The sequence below is a fragment of the Neoarius graeffei genome, chromosome 11 (assembly GCF_027579695.1).
Source record: "Neoarius graeffei isolate fNeoGra1 chromosome 11, fNeoGra1.pri, whole genome shotgun sequence".
NCBI classification, from domain to species: domain Eukaryota; kingdom Metazoa; phylum Chordata; class Actinopteri; order Siluriformes; family Ariidae; genus Neoarius; species Neoarius graeffei.
Window position 1 is genome coordinate 12,526,720 of NC_083579.1, and position 25,020 is coordinate 12,551,739.

General features: G+C 42.1%; 1 protein-coding gene across 5 annotated transcripts in view; it reads right to left on the minus strand.

The window, feature by feature from the left end:
* Positions 1-25,020, minus strand: part of ehbp1 (EH domain binding protein 1) — a 359,695-nt gene that overhangs the window by 37,170 nt on the left and 297,505 nt on the right. For 4 of the 5 annotated variants that reach the window (XM_060933432.1, XM_060933436.1, XM_060933434.1 and 1 more), the window contains 4 exons: positions 21,522-21,682; positions 12,191-12,329; positions 8,936-9,036; positions 5,601-5,724 (listed from right to left, as the gene is read on the minus strand). In XM_060933432.1, coding sequence (XP_060789415.1) covers positions 5,601-5,724; positions 8,936-9,036; positions 12,191-12,329; positions 21,522-21,682 — 525 coding nt within the window. The remainder of the gene's footprint in view (positions 1-5,600; positions 5,725-8,935; positions 9,037-12,190; positions 12,330-21,521; positions 21,683-25,020) is intronic. The other variant, XM_060933433.1, reaches the window with a different exon arrangement.

The window sequence follows — 25,020 nt, forward strand, 5'->3', positions numbered from 1 at the left end:
AAGACGAGGGACGACAGAGACTTATTTCCATACAGCTATAAAATTAATAATAATAATAATAATAATAATACTTATATTCCACATCTTTGAGTGACTGAGAAGCCTCTCTGTAGCAAGCAACAAAGCCTTCCACACCCCCAACCTCCTTCCCCCCACCCCCACTAGCTCCATCCACCGTGCGCGTTTTATCTTAAGATTTTCAGACAATGCCTGGAGGATCCCGTTCCCTAATCTTCCTAAAAATCCCCTTTCATCCAACTGTTAAAGAATGTTTGAAAGGCTGACACCAGACCGAAAGGAGAAAGAAGAAAAAGCCCGTCCTCACATTGGTGGTGGGGGGAGCTGAAGATGGTGTGGGAATGGAGGGGTGGTGGTGGTGGTGGTGATGGTGGAGCGCAAAGTCAAGTCAATGCAACTTAATGGAATTGTGCTTTCGCCGTTTCGGTGGACAAACGGCCTTAAAGGTGGCGTGAGACCAACGAGGAGCTTGTTCTTCAGTCCTTCCTTCGTTGACCTGACTCTCAGAGTCGTGCCCCTTCTCCCTCTTTCAAAACCTTTCCTCTGTTAACCCACAGGCTTCAACGAGCCGCTAGTGGGCCGAGAATCTTCCAACTTTCTTTAATAAAATGCACACGAGTGCAGCGAGTCACCGAGAGGATCAAGGAGTCAGCAAATGAATAAGACGCAATAAGGTGACCAAAATAAAGATTGTATTTAAAAGAAGAAAAAAAAAAACCTGCTTCAGTGAAAATGGACCATTCTGATGTTAAACACCCTTTGAAGTTTTTTTTTTTTGGTGGGGGACACGGCAAAATCCGGCATTAAATCTGAAGAGTCGGTCACCTCCTGATCTGGCTCTGGCCTTTGCGGCTGCTCCAAAAAGGACGGCTTTATGAGGCAAATTCCTGCGTTTGTCTCCAGGCTTACTTACTGCCGCTCGGCGCGCATGCTTGGCGGGGAGGCTAAATGAAGTCTTTGGTCTTTGAAATTAGAGTGGACAAGGTACCGAGTCCAGACAGCATAAGCGAGAGAGCATGAGAGAGAGAGAGAGAGTTGAGTTTGCAACAATGGCACGGCATAAACGTGTGTGTGGGTGTGTGTGTGTTGATTCCCAGAGACATCCTCTTCCTCAGAATGACAGGTATTACACTCTAAACATTTTTTTCCACTCTTACTGTTGAAAGATTATACCGGTTATCCCATTAATGCTGCGGGGAAATGCCATTCTTGTGTCTTTAAGCTCTTGCATAGGAGGTCAAGAGGAGTACGCCACCGCTTACACGGCCGCTGTGGATGTAATCTTCCCAAAGTTACAATAATTAATGTTAAGCTTCTTTAAGCAATACGTTTCTGAAAGAACTCGCCTGATAATATACTTAAAGCTGCGCGGGCTGTTTGTGTTGCCCGAGCTCGGAGGCCGAATCTTCATGCTGCTCACGTAGCCGAGCTTAAATCTTCTGCTAAACTAAAGGGGCTGGATATTAGCGGCACCCCACACACACACACACCAAAAACTGAGGTGAGGTTTAGACACAACGCGCACACGCTCAATTATTTCTGCATGGCTGATGTAACACCCAAAATGAGAGCCAACAATTAAATCCGAGTGGAGAGACGAACAAACATCAAACTCATCTTAAAAAAAAAAAAAAAAAAAGTGTGAAAGCTGAGAATAAGCGAAAAAGCAGAAAGCAGGGGGGAAAATTCTGACGTGAAAACAGGTGAATTACGGCGAGACGCTTTATGACCCGGCGATATCCGTCTTGTATGAATATCTGTGACTGAGATGAACGGAGTGGGGGGGGGGGGGGGGGGGGGGGGGGAAGAAGGGGAAAGAAAAAAAAAAAAACACGAGAGGGATTAGAGTGCAATAAAACCTGTGTCAGTCTTATCAGGCTCGAGTGCAATTTTTAAACATATGTTAATCTCGGCTAAAACTCGTCCTTTTCCCTTTCTGTCTGCTTTTTTTTGTTATCTGTCTTATCGAGCGCTTGGTAGGTGTGAGCTTCGTAGAGTGCCTTTAGAAGCCATTATTTTCATAATTGCGTCCATTGTGCTTGGGTTATAAGGCGATTTGAAAATCATATGTGTGCATGAATGCATAAATAGAGATGATGTCGGGCAGACGCGTTCGAAAAAGCCGGGCGAATATCAAAAGTGCTGCTGATAAAAAAAATAAAAAAAAATTCAATGCAACACTGAAACATATTATGGTGTGACAGAATGACCGTTCTGGGAGTCAATAGACTTTTTTCCCCTCCTTCCCTCCCTCCCTCCATCCATCACTCTTCAACCCATTCAAATTTGATGTGTTGATTAGGGAAAAAAATATATATTAGAACGACAATAAACGTCAAGATGTGACGATAAACCGAACGAGTACATTTGTGGTGTTGACTTCGGTGTATTTATTTTAGATTCTTATTATTAATTTTTCTCCACGTGAAGGACACTTCTCCCTCTGGTGAAAGAGTAACGAGTTCATTAAGCGCGAGCTGCAGCGAGAGCCCCGAGCGCCGAGTCGGCCCGAGCTCGCATCATTAGGGCACTGGCGTAATTAAGAGTTGTTAGAAAGCGAATTCTCCAACTGCAGATTAGAAAATTAAACTATTTACTGATTACATATTAATAGAGAACAACAATGGCGCTTGCAATAAGCTTGGAAGGCGACCAAGGAATAAATCTGTGTACTTAATTACTATAAACAATGGCTGCATGGAAATGGAGGGGTTTTTTTCTTCTTAGGCGCGCTCCCTTCTGTAATGTGCCTGATATCAGAAGACACTTGACAATTCTTGTTCAATTATCTCCGTTCTCTAATGTGCTGTGAACTGCGCACGGTAAATAAATTAAGCGGCCCAATTACTGCCAAGTCTTCTGGGGAGAGCTGAGTTGACGCTTTAAAAAAAAAAAACCCACAACCCAAAAAAAGCAACAAAAAAACCTCAACCAAAACCACCCCCCCCAGAAAAAAAAGGGCCAGAGAGCTTGGTGCGTGGTGTATTTTCTAAAGAAGGCACGCAAGGCCATGGGAGGAGGGAAAGAGGAAAAAAAATAAAGCAAAAAAAAAAGGTGGTGGTGGTGGGGGGGAGATAATGGGAAGGAGTTAAAAGGTTTACATCGATCCCATTTATAATGCTCATGAATGGCTGAATGAAAATGGAGTAGATGGATAATGAACGAATGAAAGAAAGACTGAATTAATACAGAAACGGAGATCTGCTCGCTCTTTCCTAAAAGCGTCACTGTAGAAGTGAACGGTTTGTGAACCTTTAAACCTGGTTTTCCAGCTTTAATGCTAATTTGTCTGTATTCCCCCTCTTCCACACACCTTACCACCCACTTGTTCTGAATGAACTCGACGTTCTATCTGCACACAGGTGTGTATCGTATTTGCCAAGGTGGAACAAAACTCCAACCATTTCAGCCAATTCTCTAATGATGCAGCATTCAGTAATTAATTCACCTGATAACGTTAGCTTGCTAGTTTGTTTATGATAACTGAGTGGCGAGCAACATTAAGAAAACGAGACCGTTAATGACGGCGTAGCTCACTCCGGCCCCGTCTAATCCAGAAGGAACGATCAAACGTTGCAAGAGACGCTATGGAATACCGACCTATTTGCCAGAAAGAATCCAAAACGGCGACTGAGAAGCAGCGATTTTTGTTGAACTGCTCATTAAGGCTTAATTAGTCCATAACTTCATTAATAATTGTAATTAAGCAAATCTGGGTAGAAGCGAGGTACCCCTACCTTCATGCCAGAAAGAAAATCGGTGAAGAATGGATGGAGAAACAGCGATTTGTGTGGAAGCTGCTCATTAAGGATTGATTGATTACTCCATATCTTCATTGCAATTATGCAAGCTTGGGTAGAAACTTTATATGCGCACCCCAGGCAGACCGACCTTCCTGCCAAAAAGAATAAAAATCGGTGAAGAACTGAGAGAAAAGGAGCGATTTTTGTGAAACGTGGACGACGCCAGACGACACATGACGGCGTAAACTCATCACCTGTCGGCCGGATGAGCGAATAACGAAACGACACGAAACCTCACCATGATGCCTGCGTTAAGAGTTGGTCCATTTCTCCTCTAAAAACAAAGTGACCATAATATTCGCCTGTGTTTCTTTATTCAACCTAAAATCTGGCACAAAGAGAAATGACCCACTACCGTTCTGTATTACTGAATCGATCTATATGCAAACAAACTGGCTTTTGGACCAGGAGAACTCAAAGCCCGAAGCTTCTGGGTACACTCTCAGAAGTGAAGGTAACTTTAGTATTTGTGTTTTACCCGTGAACGTGTGCGGGGTGTCTTTAATTAGCGTAAATTATTTTTAAAAGTAAAATATATACCGTACAATAAAAAGGTACAGACGCTGTCCCTGGGATGCCGCCACACCAGTGACGACACCGTCAACGTCTCCATGAGTCAGTCGGTCTGAATGTCGTGAACAGGAATCGCCTGATCGAAATCGAACCTAGGGCACGGTCTCTTTTGAAACTAAAGCAATATTCCTCATTTGCATATTAATTAGAGATCAGAAATGTATGAATGCACCATTCTGGATCACGACCATTTTAATAAGGAACGAGTTAAACGAGCAGCTTACGTTACAGCGCATAAATACGTACACTCGTGCTCGGACCACGCACACACACACACACACACGTGACGGGAAAGGAATATGCACAAGAGGCAGGTTAGTATCTCTTTAGTAACTTTCTCTCTTTCACACACGAGCATGTTGATCTATCTCAGGCTGTTTGGTTTGCGTCCCGAGCGGCTAACCGGCTTTGGGTTCATATCACATCACAGCGAAAAAGCCCTTCAGGCTCGCACAATGGCTCCGGTGTCTGTAGACTCGAGACCAGCCGAGAAAGAGATGGAGGGAAAGGAAGAGGGAGGGGTGGTGGTGGTGGTGTTGGCAAACACAAAATGGAGATAGTCTTGATACGAGAGCAATGTGACTGAGAAGCGCATATACCAAAGCATGTATTTTGCCTCTCTCGCTCGCTCTCTCTCTCGTTGTTTGAGGGGAAATGCTTCTTTAGTATCAGTGTCTGCATGGCTGGACGCTGACGTCCAAATTTAGCCGTTTCCTGTTTGCTGAGCATCACCTTTACAAGATTTCAGTGGCCAAAACAGTGCCCCTTACACACCGCGGATCTTTTATACACACGCGTGTGTGTGTGTTAGACAAACATAAGCGGAGGAGGCACTAGTATGTTATGTATCTATGTGCACATGCTATTATTTTTCGCTCTTCTCTAAAATTCCGTTCCTGACACTCTCACACACACACACACACACCTCCTCTCGCTACTCCTCCCTCTTTCCCTCTCTCCACTACAGCATATCAATGAAGGCCAGATATTGGATGCGTGTTGCGCTCGGCTGCGCTATCAGTGGCCGTTATCGTTCTCGGTGAAGCTCGGCTTATCACCGTGGTCCAGAGAGCCGGAGAGCCTTTTCATATCCCCCCCTCCTCCGTCCCGCTTCAAACGGCCCCCCGCTTCCCCCCGAAACTCGGAGAGAGTCGGGCCGCGCTCAATTCGCCAGACCCTGTTTAGGGCGCAAATTGGGCGCGCTACCTGTGTCCATGAGATAGCGCAGGCGCTTCTCCACACACGAGGCGCGCGTGTCGATCTGCCTCTGCTCGCTCTCCAGAGCCACCAGCTCGCCCACCACGTACTGGCTCGTGTCTCTGAACGCCTTCTGAGAGGAACAGAGAGAGAGAGAGAGAGAGAGAGAGAGAGAGAGACAGACAGAGAGAGAGAGACACAGACAGAATCATCACTGATGTCATATTCTACATGCAAACACAAGAACAAACAGAAAAGAGGGAGAGAGAGAGAGAGAGAGAGAAATTGAAGGAAAGGAAGGTTGAGAGAGAGAAAGGAAAAGAGAAGAAGAGAAAGAGAGAGGCTAATCATCGCTGAGTGAAGGTCACTTCTACATAAAACCACATCCTGCTTATTATTTACGACACATGGGGGGGGGGGGGGGGGAACAACACACGTGCGCACACACGAAAAAAAAAAAAAGGATGGTTTGGTTATTTATCATGGACATTAAAGAGAGAATAATTTGTTATTTTATTGTGAATTATAATCCCATACTGAAACAGTGCTCGGAGAGCACAATATCCCCCGCTGGCAACTATATCTATGCTATAAGTGCTTAATACACCCTTATGAAATTGTCAAAATACAAGTTTGGTAATCAAGGGTTGTAACTCTTTGAACGAAATTGCAATATGTGTATTACGGACATCCTGTCCAGTTTCGCGAAATTCCTCAAAAACCGCGAGAGGAGTTGATTTCAGAAGGTGAGTACTCGACTCTACTCTACTCTACTCTTCCCAGGACGGATGGACAGACAGACGGCCATCGCCAGCGAGGGATCATAAACCCGAACCCCAACTTCACACTTCCTCTATAGTATGTACATTTTCTTTAACAGATAAAGCATATGACTGAGATCATATCCTAATACTGTATTCACGGCACGTCAATAATCTTCTGTGAATCAAACCAATCTGTGTGCGCGTCTCGTTTTGAACCGACATATTCATCCTCCAAAAACAAGCGAGCTGTCGGTAAATATTGCTGTCAACTATTAAGAAATTTCAAAGAGCGGTGAAAAGTTCTTTTGTAGTCAATAATTCGTTGTGGTTTTTTTTTATTATTTAATTGACTTTTTGTTTGTGTCATGTTGTTCTTTATCACATTTATTCGAATGACTTACTGTTTACTTAGTGTCATTTTTAATGATATGCTTTTTTTTTTTTTCCCAGAGCCCTGCTGAAAATCAAACTGCATGACACAGGGCTTCTGAATAAAGACTCTAAATCGTTTTGTGTCGTATTTCATTTAACCGAAACCATCTTTTTTAAAAAAAAATTAAATATTTTATTATTTCCCTGAAATCAGCTCGCTCCTGGTGTCCCACAGATCTCCGAAAGCTCTTTTCCAATGAAGGTGCTGGCACGATGCCCGAGAGGGTTTACTTTTGGTTAAAATGCTGCACATTGAGACAGGAACCTTTAAAGGATGCGGAGACTAACGCAACGAATTCAGAACACGACCAGCAAGCCATTAAGAGATGATTACTGATCTAATATTAATGATATATGACAACGCACCTTCGTGAGCGTATTACGTTTTTATAACACCGATTAAGTCATTAACTCCTGAGGATATTGAGTAAAGAATAAAACACTTCGGGTCAGGCTGTTAAAGGAAAAATCCATCACGCGAGATGAGGATTATTGTCCAATAACGGGTGTTTTATTCCTCTTACACTTTGCCAGTGCAAACTATTTTTATTTATTTATTTAAGCAATGACACTATGCACTTTTTATCCGTTTACAGTTACATTTAACATTGTGCAACACCTGTGAATCAAATTAGTTCCTGTTATCAGCTGCTGTTATCATGTTCCTGAGAAACCACAAACTCCTCCGTCCTGGGAAAGATGAAGTTACAGCTTCACCTCTGACTGATACAGAGTCCTTCCTTATAGAAAACTTCACTATATCGATTATTACAATCCTGGGATTTGTGTTGCTGCTGAAACTACAGTCAGAGCTGCAACTGAAGGAAATTAATCAACCAATCAGATGGGAGAATCTGGTACAAATTAAAATGAGCACAGACGATTGGACACTTTTGACACTTATTTTCAAGTGTCGTATATAAAATATCCCTTCCCTCCTCAGCTCGTTAATTGAATAACCGCCTGAACACACACACACACACACACACACACACACACACACAGAGTAAGAAGGGTCAGCAGGCTGGTCAATAGGACGGAGACACACACACGGGGTAAATTGAAATATAGTGGTAAGGTGGAGCAATGCCTGAGGCCTGTCAGCAGGGGACCTGAAAGACATGAACACACCCTCAAACACACACACACACACACACACACACACACACACTCGATTCCGCCTCCTTTCACATTAACTACTGGACACCAAAATGCCGTCCCGGTCACAAAGTTTATTTCCTTTAAAAAAAAAAAAAATGCTTGCAAACACAAACCCACGTCTTATCGTCTCTCCCTCCGGCCACTCGCACCCTCCAGTCTAAGAAACGGCGAAGGACGGGGGGGAGGGGGGAGACACACCACGAGCGTACATTCATAAATGATGGACACATAGTTAGTGCTGATCCGGTGTATTTTTAATAGGAAAGCAGAGAAAGAGCGATAAAGAGAAGAGGGAGGATGGAGTGAGAGAGGAAGAGGTTATTTTTTTTTTCCACCCCTCCTTTCCGACACTGCATTTTCTCGCCGCTGTCCATCACGGGCTCCTCTCCTGCTGCAGCTCTATCGCTGCATTTCTCCCACGAATCAATTTTACACATGATCAGCGCCCCCGCGCCGCCGTAATTAAGGCTGGAAATTACCATATATATTATATTAATGCAAACATCATTGGGAGGGTAATTCTGGCTGAGCTGGGGTAATGGCCGGGTTCAACACCGATTAACCTCCTCACAGAGAGACGGGGTTCGGTCAGGGTCTCGGCACGACCGCGTTCCTCACTCTCCTGTTCTCGCCGAGCCTCTCTCGCTCACTAGGAGCCTCGGACATTCTCACCCTGGCGCTCTCCCCCCCCCTTTCTCTCGCACACAGAGTTTCTGTTGAGTGCAATAATTAGTCTTTTTCTACAAAACTAACACAAAATGAGAAAAGGAAATGAAGACATTATTACCCCCCCTCCAAATTTCTAATCTCAGAATCATCGATACGGATTGTAATTTACCCAAGCTGGAGTTCCTACGTTTTAAAGGTACAAATAATCACCAAAAATATATAATAATAATAATAATAATAATAATAATAATAATAATAATAATTTGAGGCGATGAAAATGTCACTCAGGAATTAGTCAAAAGGAAAATCAGGACGCACCTCGTCTTCCGCCGGCTTTCGGTTTTCCACCTCGGAGGAACTGCTCCTGTCCTCACCCGCTCGCTTCAGGTCCTCAGGCACTGACCTTTGCCTCTTCACCTCTAGAGAAAAGAAAAGAAAAAAATGAGAGTTCAGAGAAAGTACAAAAGAAAAAAAGTGAGGAATTTTGCAATGATATAGTCATGTACATTCAAACTAATTTTTTTTTACATTATTTAGTTTGAACATCAAATAATGTATAATCATTTTTTTAATGACAGTCATGTACATTAGAACTAATTTTTTTTTTTTTTTTTGAAGCCATGGCCAAACGGTTAGAGAAACAGCTTTGGGACCACAAGGTCGCTGGTTTGATTCCCTGAACCAGCAGGACTGGCTCAAGTGCCCTTGAGTAAGGCACCTAACCCCCAACTGCTTTGGTAAGAGTGGTGGCGTACCTTGTGTCTGATTAGCCAGAGAAAAACTGATGTGATCATCAGTTCGGGCAAGAACCCAGCCATGATAGAATAAATAAAAATAATAAACATTAGAATGAACTTTACAAGTACAACAGTTAGTGCTAGTGGAGTATGGAGTAATGGTGAGCAGTATTATGATAAAACATAATAAAATTGGAATAAATTAAATCACAATATGCTTAAAAAAAGTGTATCATAGGTTTCATCATCACTCCTATAGCACTGAGCAGTTCAAGAAGACACGTTTTCTTTTTTCAACAATTTTTTCCCCCCACAAAAAAAAGTATCCCCCCCCCAAAAAAAAAAAACAAAACCCTGGGCTCTATTAATTAAAAAAAAAAAAAAAGATATGAAATAAATCTCTCACACACACACACGTGTTCTGTAGAGTTCATTCATAATTCCAGGTCAAGCAGGTTAAAACAACTACATCATGGTTAAGGCTAAACACACTGAACTGAAGCGACACCTTTATGCGACTTCTGCGTTTTCATTTTTCATTCTCGTTAGTAGATACGAATCGTATTGGTTTAACACAAAAACATTAAAATTTGAACAGCAAAACAAATATGTGTTGTATGTACAGTACACGTGTCTGAGAGAAGATCAATAAATGTCTGAGCTCAGACTCTCTCTGACGCAAGCAGCTGAATGCTGGGAAATTATTATTATTATTATTATTATTATTAATAAGCATTGGATAAAACTTTGCAAAAACCATGCTAGTCATGTTAAAATATTTACAATTAAAGATAAAATAAGTAGATAATAAATGCAGAAATAATTAAAATAAATCATTAAAAATATAAAAGCTAGACTTAAAACGCATTAAGATCAGTGTTAGGTTTATATAAGTATTATTCTTATAAGTATTATTATTAAAATGGTGACAAAATTAAGCGTTAACTTAAGGTTCAGTTAAAAATGACCTTCTGTCTCGGCTGGACATTGTTTGGGAACATTTTGTTTATGAAATGTGTATTTTGAACAGAGAAATGTCTGAAGGACCCACCAAGGTCTGTTTTAGTGTTAGATCGACCCACACACACACACCCCTCTCTGAGGTCACATACAAACACACACACATTTGACAGACACAATAGCCGTTTGGAGAGATTATGATTTGTTATAAAAGGTGTTTGTAATCTTTCATCTTTGACGAAGTGACTGTGCAAATAAACTGGCATGTGAACAACTCAGGTGTTCCCTTGTCTGTTTCTCTCGTTCTATCATTCGTCCCGGATCCGAGGGGGCTCACGAAGGAATCTCGGGGTCTCTTTCTGGGTGAACCCCAACAATCAGTATTAAGATGTGGAAGTAGACTTCCTGGATTTCTCAGGTGCAGCGTTTAACACGAGGTAAAAGATGAAAAACAGGATGGCAATACTTATTTGAAATTCGACTGAAAAGAGAATGAGCTGATGTTTCTACAAGGTCAGAAATAGTTATTGGTTGGGAAACGTACTCGTGTTTATAGCAGCGTACAGACACTTGTTTGCATCTGTGAGTTTTCCCTTAACATGCTCATGAAACCTATTATTACTCTGAAAAGTTACTCCTAGTATTTTAAGCTTCTCGACTTGCTTTATGCTATTAACTAAATTCATACCGACCTGAGTTTTATGATTCAGTGACTGAGGCCTTTTGGTCTTAATGCGCCGGCCTGACAACCAAACACACAGGAGTGCACGTTCTTTTAGGTATCTACGATACAGTTATTCCACGAAATCGAGTCGTACATGAGCTGATTGGCTGTAAGTCATGTACGACGAGATTGAGTGGAATAACACTGTTATTCTATCCATATTCACTGGATTTTGAGAAAAATGGAACATTTTTATTTTTAGTAAATTCGATAAATAAAAACATGATACAAAACGTCCAACAAAATCATTTCTGCTTAGAATGTAAACAAACCGGCAAAACGACAGGAGCAATTTGTGAAAAATGCTATAATAATAATAATAATAATTATTATTATTATTCTTGGGGGTGGAAAAAAAAAAGAGATATGTTCTTGCCATCAAATACTTTTATTCCATATTTTGTTGCTTTTTTGTATTTTTTTGCTTTCAAGTACAGGTTTTTTGTCCTCGCTTGGTTCAGTAACACGCGCTGCCATTTTGTTTTCCTCTACTCACGGTATATGAGCTGATATCCTAGTTGGAGAATAGCCAATCAATCAATCAGAGCGCGCGATTGCTCATGTCCAGTGAACATGGAGAGAATAATATACAGTTATACGCAAAAGTCTGAAATACTTCTAGCTGGCTACAAAAAGCATTTGCGAGCTGTCATGTGGGATAAAACAAACAAAAAATCCCTTTAAGTACAGATTTAGACGGGTGTCAAAACTTTTGCACATGATACAATTAGTGATTTTTATTTATTTATTTATTTTTTTAAAGTTCACTATTTTAAGAGGTTGTGTTTACTCCTTTTCAAAACTGAACGTTTTTGTACCAGGTCCTCCAACCACTTCACAAGTACTGTATATAGTATTGTCAATTTGGTTAATCACAGACTAATCACAGCGAGTATGCAGATGTACCTCTGATATATCGGATAATATACGTTATCCGATATACGTTAATATACGTCACCACTGAAGTAAACGTGCAGCATTACAGCTATTTCAGCGTGTATGAAATCCCACAATGCACTGCAATTGATTAGCGTACATAGGATACTCGTAATTAATACACTTGTTGTGGAGGAGATCGGCAGGATCCATTTGAGACACGAGGAATGTTCACGTGAGAGAAGGTTTGACGTGCGTGTGTGGGCGGAGTCTTACCTGGCCTGCTCTCTACGTACTGGCTGAAGGACTTGAGCTGCGTCTTGCGTACGGCTGGTTCCTTGCTGAAGATGACGGGACTGCGGAGACGCTCCGTCGCTCTGCGCAGACGCTCGGCCTTCAGCTCCTCGCTGTTATTCTGTGGCCACACACACAGAGAGAGAGAGAGAGAGAGAGAGAGAGAAATGAAAGAAAGAAGGGTAAGAAGAAGCAAAATGGGAAAAAAAAAACCAAAACCAATCATTCAACTTTAAGAAACAGAGGACAAACTAATTTAAATAAGCATTAAAACAGTAGCAAAAAGAGAGAGAAGAAAGTAACCGTGGGTTCACATTAAATCAAAGGACAAAGTAGAAGTAGACACGCACGACCCTAAATAAATAAATGTTTAATTATGAAACGCTGAAGAACGCTTTAAAAAATGTTCATGTTTCTCAGCCAGTCGGCATTAACTCACAGCAGCAGAAAGGAAGAAGGCAATTAAGTCGACTTTTGGCAAAAACCCGCAGCCAGAAAATATATTCAGATTATGCAAATAGAACACGCTATTGTTTTGGAGCTGCGTCCCTATCAAGCGCGTTATTATTACAGCTTGAGCCCAACATGCCAAGTGGACTGGAAAGCGAAACAGCGCCTGCTTGGTTTTTTTTTCCCCCCTCCCCCTTTTTCCCCTTCCAGAAGAACATTCGCTGACGTCAATTAGAAAAAGGAAACGTCTAATAAAGTTCGCAATTAGCGAACACGTTCCACTGCTTGAGAGCGAAAGGGGAGAAACATCGTTAGTGTGCCGCAGTAGCTCACTGGGGTGTGCACGAGAATCTGACTGACTAATAAAGACAAATCACGGGCGCGTACACACTTTCAGGAAGACTTTCATCTGTTTATTCTGAAATAATGACTTTTCAAAAACACTGCAGTAATTAGCTGCGCGCTGCAGAGCTGCCTGCCATCGCCAGTGACACGGCTGTTTAGACAATCGAATCGAACGCTTCGGCCTCGAGTTTAAATATCGGCCATCAGGCGCTCAGCCGTCCGCGTCCACCTTGTGGATTTCTGCTGACAGGGGACAAAAGCTGATCTCGGAAGTTTAGTTCTCGTAACTTTTAACAAATGACTCATAGCTAGTGTTGCATGCAAAACAGAAAATCGCTCGATCGTTATATTAAAAGGAACCAGGCGATGCTGATGTTTCCACAACGTCCCTCTTTTTAAGGTAATTAGCCAAAACATATTTAGTGCCTGAAACTCTTTAGTGTCATACTGTAGTTATAAAGCATAACAGAAAGCTTACAGCTCCCAGATTAGCACTGTACACGCCTCTGAGCTGTGACGGTACCGCAGATAGTTTTGCTTCCATGATATCTGACACCATGTGACACTAATATGTATAAAAATGCAAAAGGACGTTAAACTTCTGACTTTGCGTAAACGTCAGGACTCGTGGGCCGAAGTTTGAAGGTGCACTTGTAAGCTTGAAGTTATTTTACATAACTGCTTTTCACATTCAGATGTTATTACTGAACAAACCAATGCCTTCCGGGATAAAGATGGAAACAGTGTAAATAATATTACGGCAGCTGAAATGCTCCTTTGTGGCACGGGACGGTCTTGCTGGTACCGCTCTCCCGGTGCTTTCTCCATCCTCGCACACTCAGGTGCGTCTCCGAAAACCGGTCTAGGGTCTATGAGGTGAAGATTATTCCGTGTTTGTGGCTCTCCACGGTCCTTTTTCTGCTTTAAATAATTTTCTCTCAACAAATCTCCAGCTAGGTTTCATCCCCCCCCCCCCAACATTTAATTCAATTGTAAATCCAACTCGAGTGTGAGAGTGTTTCCATATAAATAAACAAAAAGAATTTATTCTGTGCGTCTCTCTAGAGACAGACCGCCACAGAGCCCTTTAACCTGGCCTAATTCTCCTCATGTTAATGTCTTAAGAAAACAAACGGGCTTCGATTCTTAAAAAGCCTCGCTAGGCTCATTCTCTCCCCAAGGACCCTAAGACCCTTTACCACCCCCGTCTCAACACCTGCCCCCTGTGCCCCTTTGGCACCCCTGGTTGGGCCAGATATAAGGGGGTATCCCCTCGCTGAGATCTAACCCCTTGTTTATATGTTATCGCTGTGATCATTATTGTGCTGGATGTTACTGAGGTAGAAGTGTGAGTGTGTATGTGTTTGTGTGATGCGTGACTAATGTTGCGCTCGACTGCATGTCGCAGACAGTTATCAGTCAGCGCCAAGGCCTACGCATACGCACAATCACTAATGAGAGGCGACTGGGACAACCAGAAGTGTGTGTGTGTGAGAGAGAGAGAGAGAATATGAATCCTGTGTGTGTTTGTGTGTGTGTTTAAATGCCATCCCAGCAGCTCTAGTCCTGGAGGAGTTGTGAGTGTGGAGATTTCTCCTGGGAGAGAAGCAGTTTATCCTCCTTTTGTGTGGGGAAAAAAAAAAAAAGAGAGGAAATGCATCAGAACTGATTTATGATATGAGAGAGAGAGATTAACTGGAATAGTTTTGTTTTTTGGGAACAGGAAGATGAAAAAGTCAAAAGAGAAAGACCAAAGAAAAGCAAAAAAAACAAACAGAAAAAGAAGGCATGAGGATGAGTATCTGCTACGAACTGTTCCTTCCGTTCTCACGTTTAACAGAACCGCTATAAAGATGTACTGCATCACTGCCCGCAAGTACCAAAAACCCTCCCCACACTGGTTTAACACACTGGTACAGTTCACTGAGGTAGGCGTGAACGCGGCTGAGTAAGGACCACTTCACTTCAACTCACTTTCCTACTGATATCATATTAACTTTGATTACTTATTTTAGGATATATTCAAAAGACTTACCCCCAGAACGGCCACGAGCAGATTAAACAAGTTCTGGGGGAGAAGAGCAGTCTGGGACAGGGAAAAGAAATTTATGATGGCATGAGAGACGGGGTGTGTGTGTGTGTGTGTGTGTGTGTGTGTGTGTGAGATTAAGAACTCCGTTTCTGTCAAAAGGCCTGACAGGGGGAAACAAATTGTTTATATATATATATATATATATATATATATATATATATATAAGGGGCGGCACGGTGGTGTAGTGGTTAGCGCTGTTGCCTCACAGCAAGAAGGTCCTGGGTTCGAGCCCCGGGGCCGGCGAGGGCCTTTCTGTGTGGAGTTTGCATGTTCTCCCCGTGTCCGCGTGGGTTTCCTCCGGGTGCTCCGGTTTCCCCCACAGTCCAAAGACATGCAGGTTAGGTTAACTGGTGACTCTAAATTGAGCGTAGGTATGAATGTGAGTGTGAATGGTTGTCTGTGTCTATGTGTCAGCCCTGTGATGACCTGGCGACTTGTCCAGGGTGTACCCCGCCTTTCGCCCGTAGTCAGCTGGGATAGGCTCCAGCTTGCCTGCGACCCTGTAGAAGGATAAAGCGGCTAGAGATAATGAGATGAGATGAGATATATATATATATATAATTTTTTTTACAAAGAAAATGGAAACAAAGGTGTAACGATAGAGAAGCTAGTCCTGTTAGGAACGCTTCTATTTTTAACTCATGTTTCATGAAGGTGTGTTTGATGTGAGAAATGTTTGAAAAGCTTCACTAAATGATGCAGAATTGTCCGAAGGCAGAACAAACTGTAGAAAATTTGAGAAGCGATTCGAGGAGCAGGCAGAGTCTCCATACACTGACACAGGCAGGCAGACATAAAGCAACCCAAAATTGAGGTAAATGCAGCAAAGCGATGGGGACTGTTGAAAAGCAGGCCAAACTGCAGCAAAGCGATGGGGACTGTTGAAAAGCAGGCCAAACTGCAGCAAAGCGATGGGGACTGTTGAAAAGCAGGCCAAACTGCAGCAAAGCGATGGGGACTGTTGAAAAGCAGGCCAAACTGCAGCAAAGCGATGGGGACTGTTGAAAAGCAGGCCAAACTGCAGCAAAGCGATGGGGACTATTGAAAAGCAGGCCAAACTGCAGTAAAGCAGGCCAAACTGCAGTAAAGCAACAGGGACTGTTGTAAAGCAGGCCAAACTGCAGTAAAGCGACAGGGACTGTTGTAAAGCAGGCCAAACTGCAGTAAAGCAAGCCAAGCTGCAGTAAAGCGACGGGGGTGGTTGTAAAGCGAGGGGGACTGTTGTAAACCATGCCAAACTGCAGTAAAGTGACAGGGACTGTTGTAAAGCAGGCCAAACTGCAGTACAGAGAGGGGGACTGTTGTAAAGCAGGCCAAACTGCAGTAAAGCAATGGGGACTGCTGTAAAGCAGGCCAAACTGCAGTAAAGCAACTGCAACTGTTGTAAAGCAGGCCAAACTGCAGTAAAGCTACTGGGACTGTTGTAAAGCAGGCCAAACTGCAGTAAAGTGATGGGGACTGTTGTAAAGCAGGCCAAACTGCAGTAAAGTGACGGGAACTGTTGTAAAGCAGGCCAAACTGCAGTACAGCAAGGGGGACTGTTGTAAAGCAGGCCAAACTGCAGTAAAACAATGGGGACTGCTGTAAAGCAGGCCAAACTGCAGTAAAGCAACTGCAACTGTTGTAAAGCAGGCCAAACTGCAGTAAAGCGACTGCAACTGTTGTAAAGCAGGCCAAACTGCAGTAAAGTGACGGGAACTGTTGTAAAGCAGGCCAAACTGCAGTAAAATGATGGGGACTGTTGTAAAACAGGCCAAACTGCAGTAAAGTGACGGGAACTGTTGTAAAGCAGGCCAAACTGCAGTAAAGTGACGGGAACTGTTGTAAAGCAGGCCAAACTGCAGTAAAGCAAATCAGACTGTTGTAAAGCAACTCGGAGGAAAAGGGTGTCTGAAGTCTGAGAGCCAAGCCAAAAACTCTGCACCTGATTTTCAACACCAGGCCATTTGAATCAGAGCGAGCTCTGGCACGACTGTTATTGTGCTCCAACATCAAAGAGGGCTGCTGCATCTGCTCACAGGAAATCCCTTCCATCAGCAAGGAGAGTGAGGGGAAAAGTGATAGGGAGTGTGTGTGTGTGTGTGCGCACACACGCAGAAAGCACACATTATAGTCGCCACCTGGGGGCTCTGTGTACAGCAGTGCAATAAGAGACATCCTGTTATATACGGTCATATTTTTACCTACACAAGGGCTTTTCATTAGACGCTGCTGAGCTTTACTTACAATTAACACTCACTTTGGTAATGAGTTTAATTTTCCAAATAAAGGTTGAAAACTTTTAAAATCTGACTCCTCCCTCTCTCTCCTTTAAAAATCCATTTGGTGCTTTTACATTATTGAGAAAATATGGCTATATATATATATATATATAGGTATATGGTTTATCACAGCAAATGACTGTGCGTGAAGCCCTGTACTCGCAAAACACCTCAAATACCCATCTATAATCTGGGCCTTGTATCATTAGCATTTACTAAAATGAGTTGCTTTGACGATGCATCGTTTTTTCCTGTTTTGCCCGAGTTCCTGTCAGATTATTCAAATGTAGACTGCACTGAGTATGTGAGTAAGTAAGTAAGCGAGTAGTAAGTATGCGAGTGAATATGTGAGCAAATACAGTGGTGCTTGAAAGTTTGTGAACCCTTTAGAATTTTCTATATTTCTGCATAAATATGACCTAAAACATCATCAGATTTTCACGCAAGTCCTAAAAGTAGATAAAGAGAACCCAGTTAAACAAACACCTGACTCTAACTTCACCTTCAAATTAACTGCTAATCCTAGGAGGTTCACATACTTTTGCCACTCACAGATATGTAATATTGGATCATTTCCCTCAATAAATAAATGACCAAGTATAATATTCTTTGTTTCATTTGTTTAACTGGGTTCTCTTTGTCTACTTTTAGGACTTGTGTGAAAATCTGACGTTGTTTTAGGTTATATTTATGCAGAAATATAGAAAATTCTAAAGGGTTCACAAACTTTCAAACACCACTGTGAGTGAGTGAGTAGGTAAATAAGCAAGTAAGTACTGTATATGAGTGAATTTGTATGTTAGTAAGTAAATACGTGAGAGTAAGTATGCAAGCAAATAAATGAGTATTGAGAGTGAGTAGGTGAGTGAGCGGATAAGTGAATATGTGAGAGAGTGAGTCTATCACTACGTTCAGACTGCAACCTGAAACGACCCATATCCGATTTGTTGTGAAATCCGATTTTTTTGTTAGGCCGTTCACATTACCAATTATATGAGACTTGTATGCGATCTCCAATATGAACGGAAAACGACCCAAAAGTGTCCCGCATGCGCAAACTGACACGTAATAAGCACATCTACCTAATACGTAAACCAAAAAAAGCGCACTCAAGTTTAATTATTTCTTTTTTTTTGTTTGTTTGTTTAATTATCTGGTTAGTGTTAGTGTGAGGTCTCGTGTGTGTTTTTGTTTCTGAACTGAAATGAAAACGTGTAGCCTGGTAACGAGGGTTGACTCCTAAATGTCTCTAATTTCTATATAAGTGCACTACATGTTACTAGGAAGTAATGGATTTTTAAACTCTATATAGTGCACTCGAGCTTCAGTAGGCAGTCATTTGGGATACGGCCGCTGTATTACCAAACTCTTAATTCAGGCTTAATAATTTGCACATATTTATTTCGTCATATTAATAAACTTTTTCTACATTTTTATAAATATTTATTTAGATTGTTTATAGCCAGCTGAATTCTGCAACTTCTCTCAGCGCTGGCTCAAGGTGCATAAACACCAGTGCAGTTTGCGATGGAGATGAGGCGAGACCTGGCGATGTGGTTTTTGTGGCGGCGGCTAATGAGACCGAAGGTGTCAAATTCCTGGAAATTTCCAGAACAATTTTATAATCTTGTAATACAGGATGGTTTAAGTTATAAATCAGTTATAGAAACTGTTTTATTTAATCAGGCTAACAGATCAACATCCAGGTCCCTACCAAATCCACCATTAGCTTGATCAATTCTATAAAAGTCTATTTAAATTCTGAAAACTGTACAAATGTTGTTGTTTTCCACCAAAGAGGCGGGATTAGCCAACGCAGAATAGTGACGTTTGTCTCTTGTTGATGACGTGTAGGTCGCATGAATGCGACCTGTCCGGTCAGACTGCAGTCGCATGTGAAAATATCGGATATGCATCGGATTTAGGACCACATATCCAAGCGGCCTGGGTCGCACGTGAAAAAATCGGATCTGCGTCGTTCAGATTGTCAATAACAAATCGGATACAGGTCGCATATGGGCAAAAAAAATCGGATATGGGTCGTTTCAGGGTGCAGTCTGAACGTAGTCTATGAGTTGGTATGTATGTATGTATGTATGTATGTATGAGTGGGTGAATAAGTATGTATGCGAGTAGGTAACTATGCAAGCAAGTTAAGGCTACATCCACATGACAATGGCAATGAGATTTTATTAAAAAAATATCGCGTCCACATGGGCAACGGATCAGTAAAATATCAGGTACATATGGCAACGCAACGCTTGCTGAAAACGATGCAATACACATGCCACACCTCTACGTGCGCTGTAAGACGGTCCCATCGGAGACACCAGAACAATAGAAGAAGTAGGACGCATGCGCATAAACCCCTTCTTCTACCCGGCGTGAAGCACTCACAGGAACAAGCACACAACAACAAGAAGATGGCTGCAACTACGCGAGGAAATCGTGCCTTCTGTGTGTACAAATTAGTTTTATTAGTGTGCATAGTTTTATATAACTTAATTTTCTTATTGTGTGAACATTTTGAAAAGCATTTTTATATAATTTATATAACTTTTTATATTGTGTGTGAACATTTTGAAAAGCAGTCTTATCCAATTAAAAAAAAGAAATTCAAGAAATGGTTCAGTTACTTGTTTATTTAAAAGAAAAGCTGTCTACAAAAGTGAATGCAATGCAGTGGTTCATACAAAACAGCGAGTGCGCTGCTTGTTCTAGTCATGTGGTTGTGACGTCATCGTAAACAAATCCGTTCTACTCATCCAGACGACTTCGCAACGGCGCCGTTGCCAGATTTTTCCACTCTGGAACCCGTTCTCGTTTTGGGGCACCCAAAACGCCGGTGCCGTGTGGACGCCAGGCCGAAACGATAAACAATTTTATCAGATTCACCTGAATCCGTTGCCGTGTGGACAGCCTCTAAGTGAATAAGAAGGTAAGTACGTACATTAGTAAGTATGCAAATGAGAAACTGAGTGAGTGAATCCATCCTTCTAGACAGAAGAAGAGTGCAAACTTCATTTACGAGAGTTGGTATTATATTATTTGTGTTTGATTGGGAAATACGGCACTCGTATTTTTCATACGAGCTCCATCCGGGACACGGAGAACCAAAACCGTGACGTAAATCTCTACATGTCAGTTGTGAGGAAATCCATGAATTGTTTTGATAAAATTTAGGAACTTTTTGTTTGTGAATGTGTCGATATAATAAAAAGAAAATCAGATGTTGGTGTTGAAAACTTGCATTTTTCATCCGAAATACATCGCCGATCTGAGTGACATATTTAAATAATATTGGCTGGTGTTGAGTGGTCTATCAGATAAAATCATACTAGCCGAATGGAATATATCTGATATACTGTGAAAAAAAGCCAGCCAATATGATTATTATTATTATTATTATAGATACACACACTCATTTTGGGTGTTCAACGCGTCTTTCTCTTTCAAAATTCTCTTAAAATCGTCTGTATTTAACAAAGCAAACCTGGCGGCCATGTTTGTTCACAAATTGTCACAGTCGCTCGCTAGCGCGGAACTTTTACGTCTCCGACGCGTGACGTCATGTTGTCTTGACAACCGTGCAATATCGTAAACCGTATTCAACGCTCATTCTCCATTGGGTCGAGTGACAGAACACAAGTAGGATAAGCGATACGCTAACAATATCGCATGCTATCAAACCAAATGAATGAAAGCCGCTAGAAGGGAATAGAACATGTTTTTATCCCATCGATAAAGTGTCCTGTATGTATAATCATCACGGATATTTCACTCTGACGACATCACTCCCAGTGTTTCCCCGCTGACTAGACGTGCGTTGTCAAAATGGTGAATCGGTTCGCAATTAAAATCCTTTTGATTAACTTGAGCATATTTTTTTTGTGGACGTGTCCATATGATATAAAGAACATTACACGGTGGGGCGAAGATATGAAGTTTATCTTCTCATGTTGAAAAACATCCATTCACCACTCGAAGATAAACTTCATATCTTCACGCAGCTGTCTCATATCCTCTATATAGAACACATACGCAGTTCATACACACACACACACACACACACACACACACACACACACACCTCTTTGCTAAAATTCTCTGCTTAAACATGATTCTGCAAAGGTTAAGAGTGGAAAGTAAATCCCCCCCCACACACCTGCAAACCCAGGTGGGTCTCATCTCCTGGGCTGAGTGGTGATGTGGTGGACGCTGTGAGGGACGAGGAAGAGGACGACGACGAAGGTGAGCTTCCGCCGTGAGGTCGAACCTCGGTCAGCTTCTTCAGCTTTAGGTCCACATGCCTGCTGTTCATCACTCCTACAGAGGGAGGAGAAAAAAAAAAACACTGAGAAGAAAACTAATAGAATTAATACACTGACACTGATGTCCACCACTCTTGTTCTCCCCTGTTCACCCACTCAAACACACAGTCCACTATTATAGCTACAGATAAACATGACATCACTACACTCTGATGGCGAGGCGGATCTGGCATGAGCACGCGCGCGCACACAGTTGCCACTGAACATCTCTCTGAGGGCCCGTTTACACGAGGACGCTGTCGGGTAAAAACGACTAAATATTTTATCGGAAGTGCCTTTCGTCTACACGGGGACGGCGTTTCCGAGGCTGAAGAACGGAAAAAATTGAAAACGCCTTCCAGAGTGGATAAGTTAAAAACAGCCCCCGTTGCATATCCGTCTAAACTACCCAATACGCAAAACTCTGCTCGGATCTGCTCACGTCGGGTACGCGTTTACGTCATACACATGTCATATACTGTACATGCCAGCCCGGGAAGTAAGAAAGTAAGTAAAAAAGTAAGAGCACGTCTGATTACATCGATCCAACGGACCTTCAAGCTGCTCTGGCAGCTTTAATAAACGTCCAGGAGTCCTTCGAACATCTATACCGAATCTGCACATATACCATTAATGAACAGAGGCGGGTACAGCATGCTCTTACTTTTTTACTTACTTACCATAGCCAGAGTAGTCAAAGTTTTTGCGGCGCAGATGTGCAGATCAGACAAGACGGAAGACGTTGCGCATGCGTGCAGACATAGCGGAGGTCTTTCACAGCACCACCTAGCCGCCTGGCATGCACATCCAATTGAATTCCACACATTTATGCGTCACCGTATAGACGCAGATTTCCTACTTGAAAACGGTCGTGTAGACGCGGAAAAAAGTGAGAACGAAAACGGACTTTTGCGTTTTTGTTTCAGACCGTCCCCGTGTAAAGTGGGCCTGAGAATCATGAAAACAATCATCTATTTTTCTGTGGTAACAGATTTCATGCAAATGTCTTCTAGAGACTAATAAAAACTACTTCGTTTTATTTTTCTGTGCATTTTGCCTTATTTTGGATTGTTACAAGATACACCCACATTTCATTTTTGACTTAAATGGTTCTTTTTGTGGAGTCAAGTTGTAAAACAGCAGAATGCTTCCTTTCTTCCTTAAAGTGCATATCACGGGTAAATTCAGGAGCAAGATCAATGTAATTCTCCTATTTTATATTAAACTTTGGTCAAATATCGGTCACATTTTGCATAATACCAGAAAAATTCAGTTGAAATCAAGCCATTTGAGGCGAATTGGTCCGCCTCTGAAAAAACTTGGCATTTGGATTTCTCGGCAAACACTGATTTTCGTGACGTCATGTGCGGGACGCCTCCTTCTGAATCCTACATCAGCGCTGGTTTGTTTAGGAGAAAACGACCTGGTGGTTTTCTGCAAATTTCTTCAACGTGATCAAGTAATTATTAAAATGGTTAACAGATGTATCATAGGAGGGTGTAGCAACACCAATCTTGATGGGATTAGTACTCATCGTTTCCCAAAAGACCGGACAATGAGAGAGAAATGGGAGCGCTTGGTCTACACAGGCTGTGCACTGAAACCGTGCAAAGCTCGCGCAGCCTGCTGGTGCTTCCGCAGGTAACGTCACGAATCTGGCTCCAGACTCCCTTGGGATTTTTCCAGACGCGTTTTGTTATTTTATTTTATTTTTTTCTGCTGTAGCCAGATAGCCTTGTGCAAAATTACCCTTCTGGATGAGTGTGTAAAGGGACACACTTTCATATAAATAAAAAAAAAAAAAAAACCCCGAAATTGGTCCAGGATATGCACTTTCACCCAGAATTAGCAGGGGATGCAAACTTTTGCAACAAACTGTAATTTTAAAATGTGATAAAAGTATGCCGTGAATGATTCAGACCACTTTCGCCACATTACATGACCCGAGGCTTGTTTACCCAAATTAATTTTCCATCTCTCTCTCTCCCCACTACACACACACACACACGTGCGTGCGTGTACAATTTCTTCCTACTAGTTATATTAGCGCATTCATCCTGACTCAGCACTCCTGGTTCACCTACAATATTACCCTCGTATTTTTTCCTTCCTTTCTGCTTTGTTGACCTTTTTATCCCTCTCTCGGCATCAGGGAAAGCTGTGCCTCTTGCCTTCTCTTTCTCCCTCTCTGTATATCTGTTGTTCTCTCTCCCTCTCTGCCCAGGACTGACTGACTGACTGAGTGACCGACCGAGTCAGTGAGTGAGTGGGTGGGGATGAAAGAGAGAAATGGTGTGTTTCATGTGCATCCCCCTCTCCTCTCCTCCATCCATCCATCCCTCAGACCGTCTGCACCCCCAGCAGCATCAGCACCACAGGAGCCATTTATCAGGCTACAACACAACCCAGATAAAGGCTGTGTGTTGACCGAAAGTTAGTGCCTGCGCAGAAACCGCTTTAAAATCATCTGCGAAATGAAAAAGACATCAGCTAACACGGGGGAGCAGCAACTCGAAACGAAGGACTAAAATGTACAAACTCGAACATACTGGACCAAAAGACACAAAATAAGTGTACTGTACAAACTACTGTATGCAAATCTGCACATATTCAGCAATGGAAAAAAATTCAAAAACATTAAAAACAAACAAACAATCTCTTGTTTCCCTAGCTGTACGACCCTAATATACTGCACACAAACATCAAAGACACTCAGTCATATATAACTGAACCTATACACACGCACCCTCTCGTGAAACTTAGAGACCAAAAATACACTTTAGAGCTGAAAGCACTGTGAAGAAGACTGCTAACTATTGTACTGTATGGAATCATAACTACGCTATGCATAACTCAAACACGCTATACAAAATAATAAGTCAACTAGGCTGTATGTATGCATGACTCAAATATACTGTACATAAGCACAACTCAAATACGCTGCATGGAAGCATCTCAACTATACTGTACACAAGCAATTCAAATATGCTGTAAGCAAGCATAACTCAAACATACTGCATGTAAACATAACTCAAACATGCTGCACACAAGTATAACTCAAATATACTGCACACAAACACAATTCAAATACGCCGTATCAAAGCATAAACATTGTCCGGAAGCATAACTCAAATATGCTGTAAATGCGTATACCTCAAACATGTACCTTAGTACAACTCAAATGTACTGTAAACAAGCATAACTCAAAAGATACTTTGCACAAGCACAACTCAAATATACTGTACATAAAGCACAACTCCTATGTCGTATGCAAGCACAACTCAAATATACTAGAATTTAACAACTGAAATATGCTGTGCATGAGCACAAGTCAAATATGCTGTATGTAAGCAT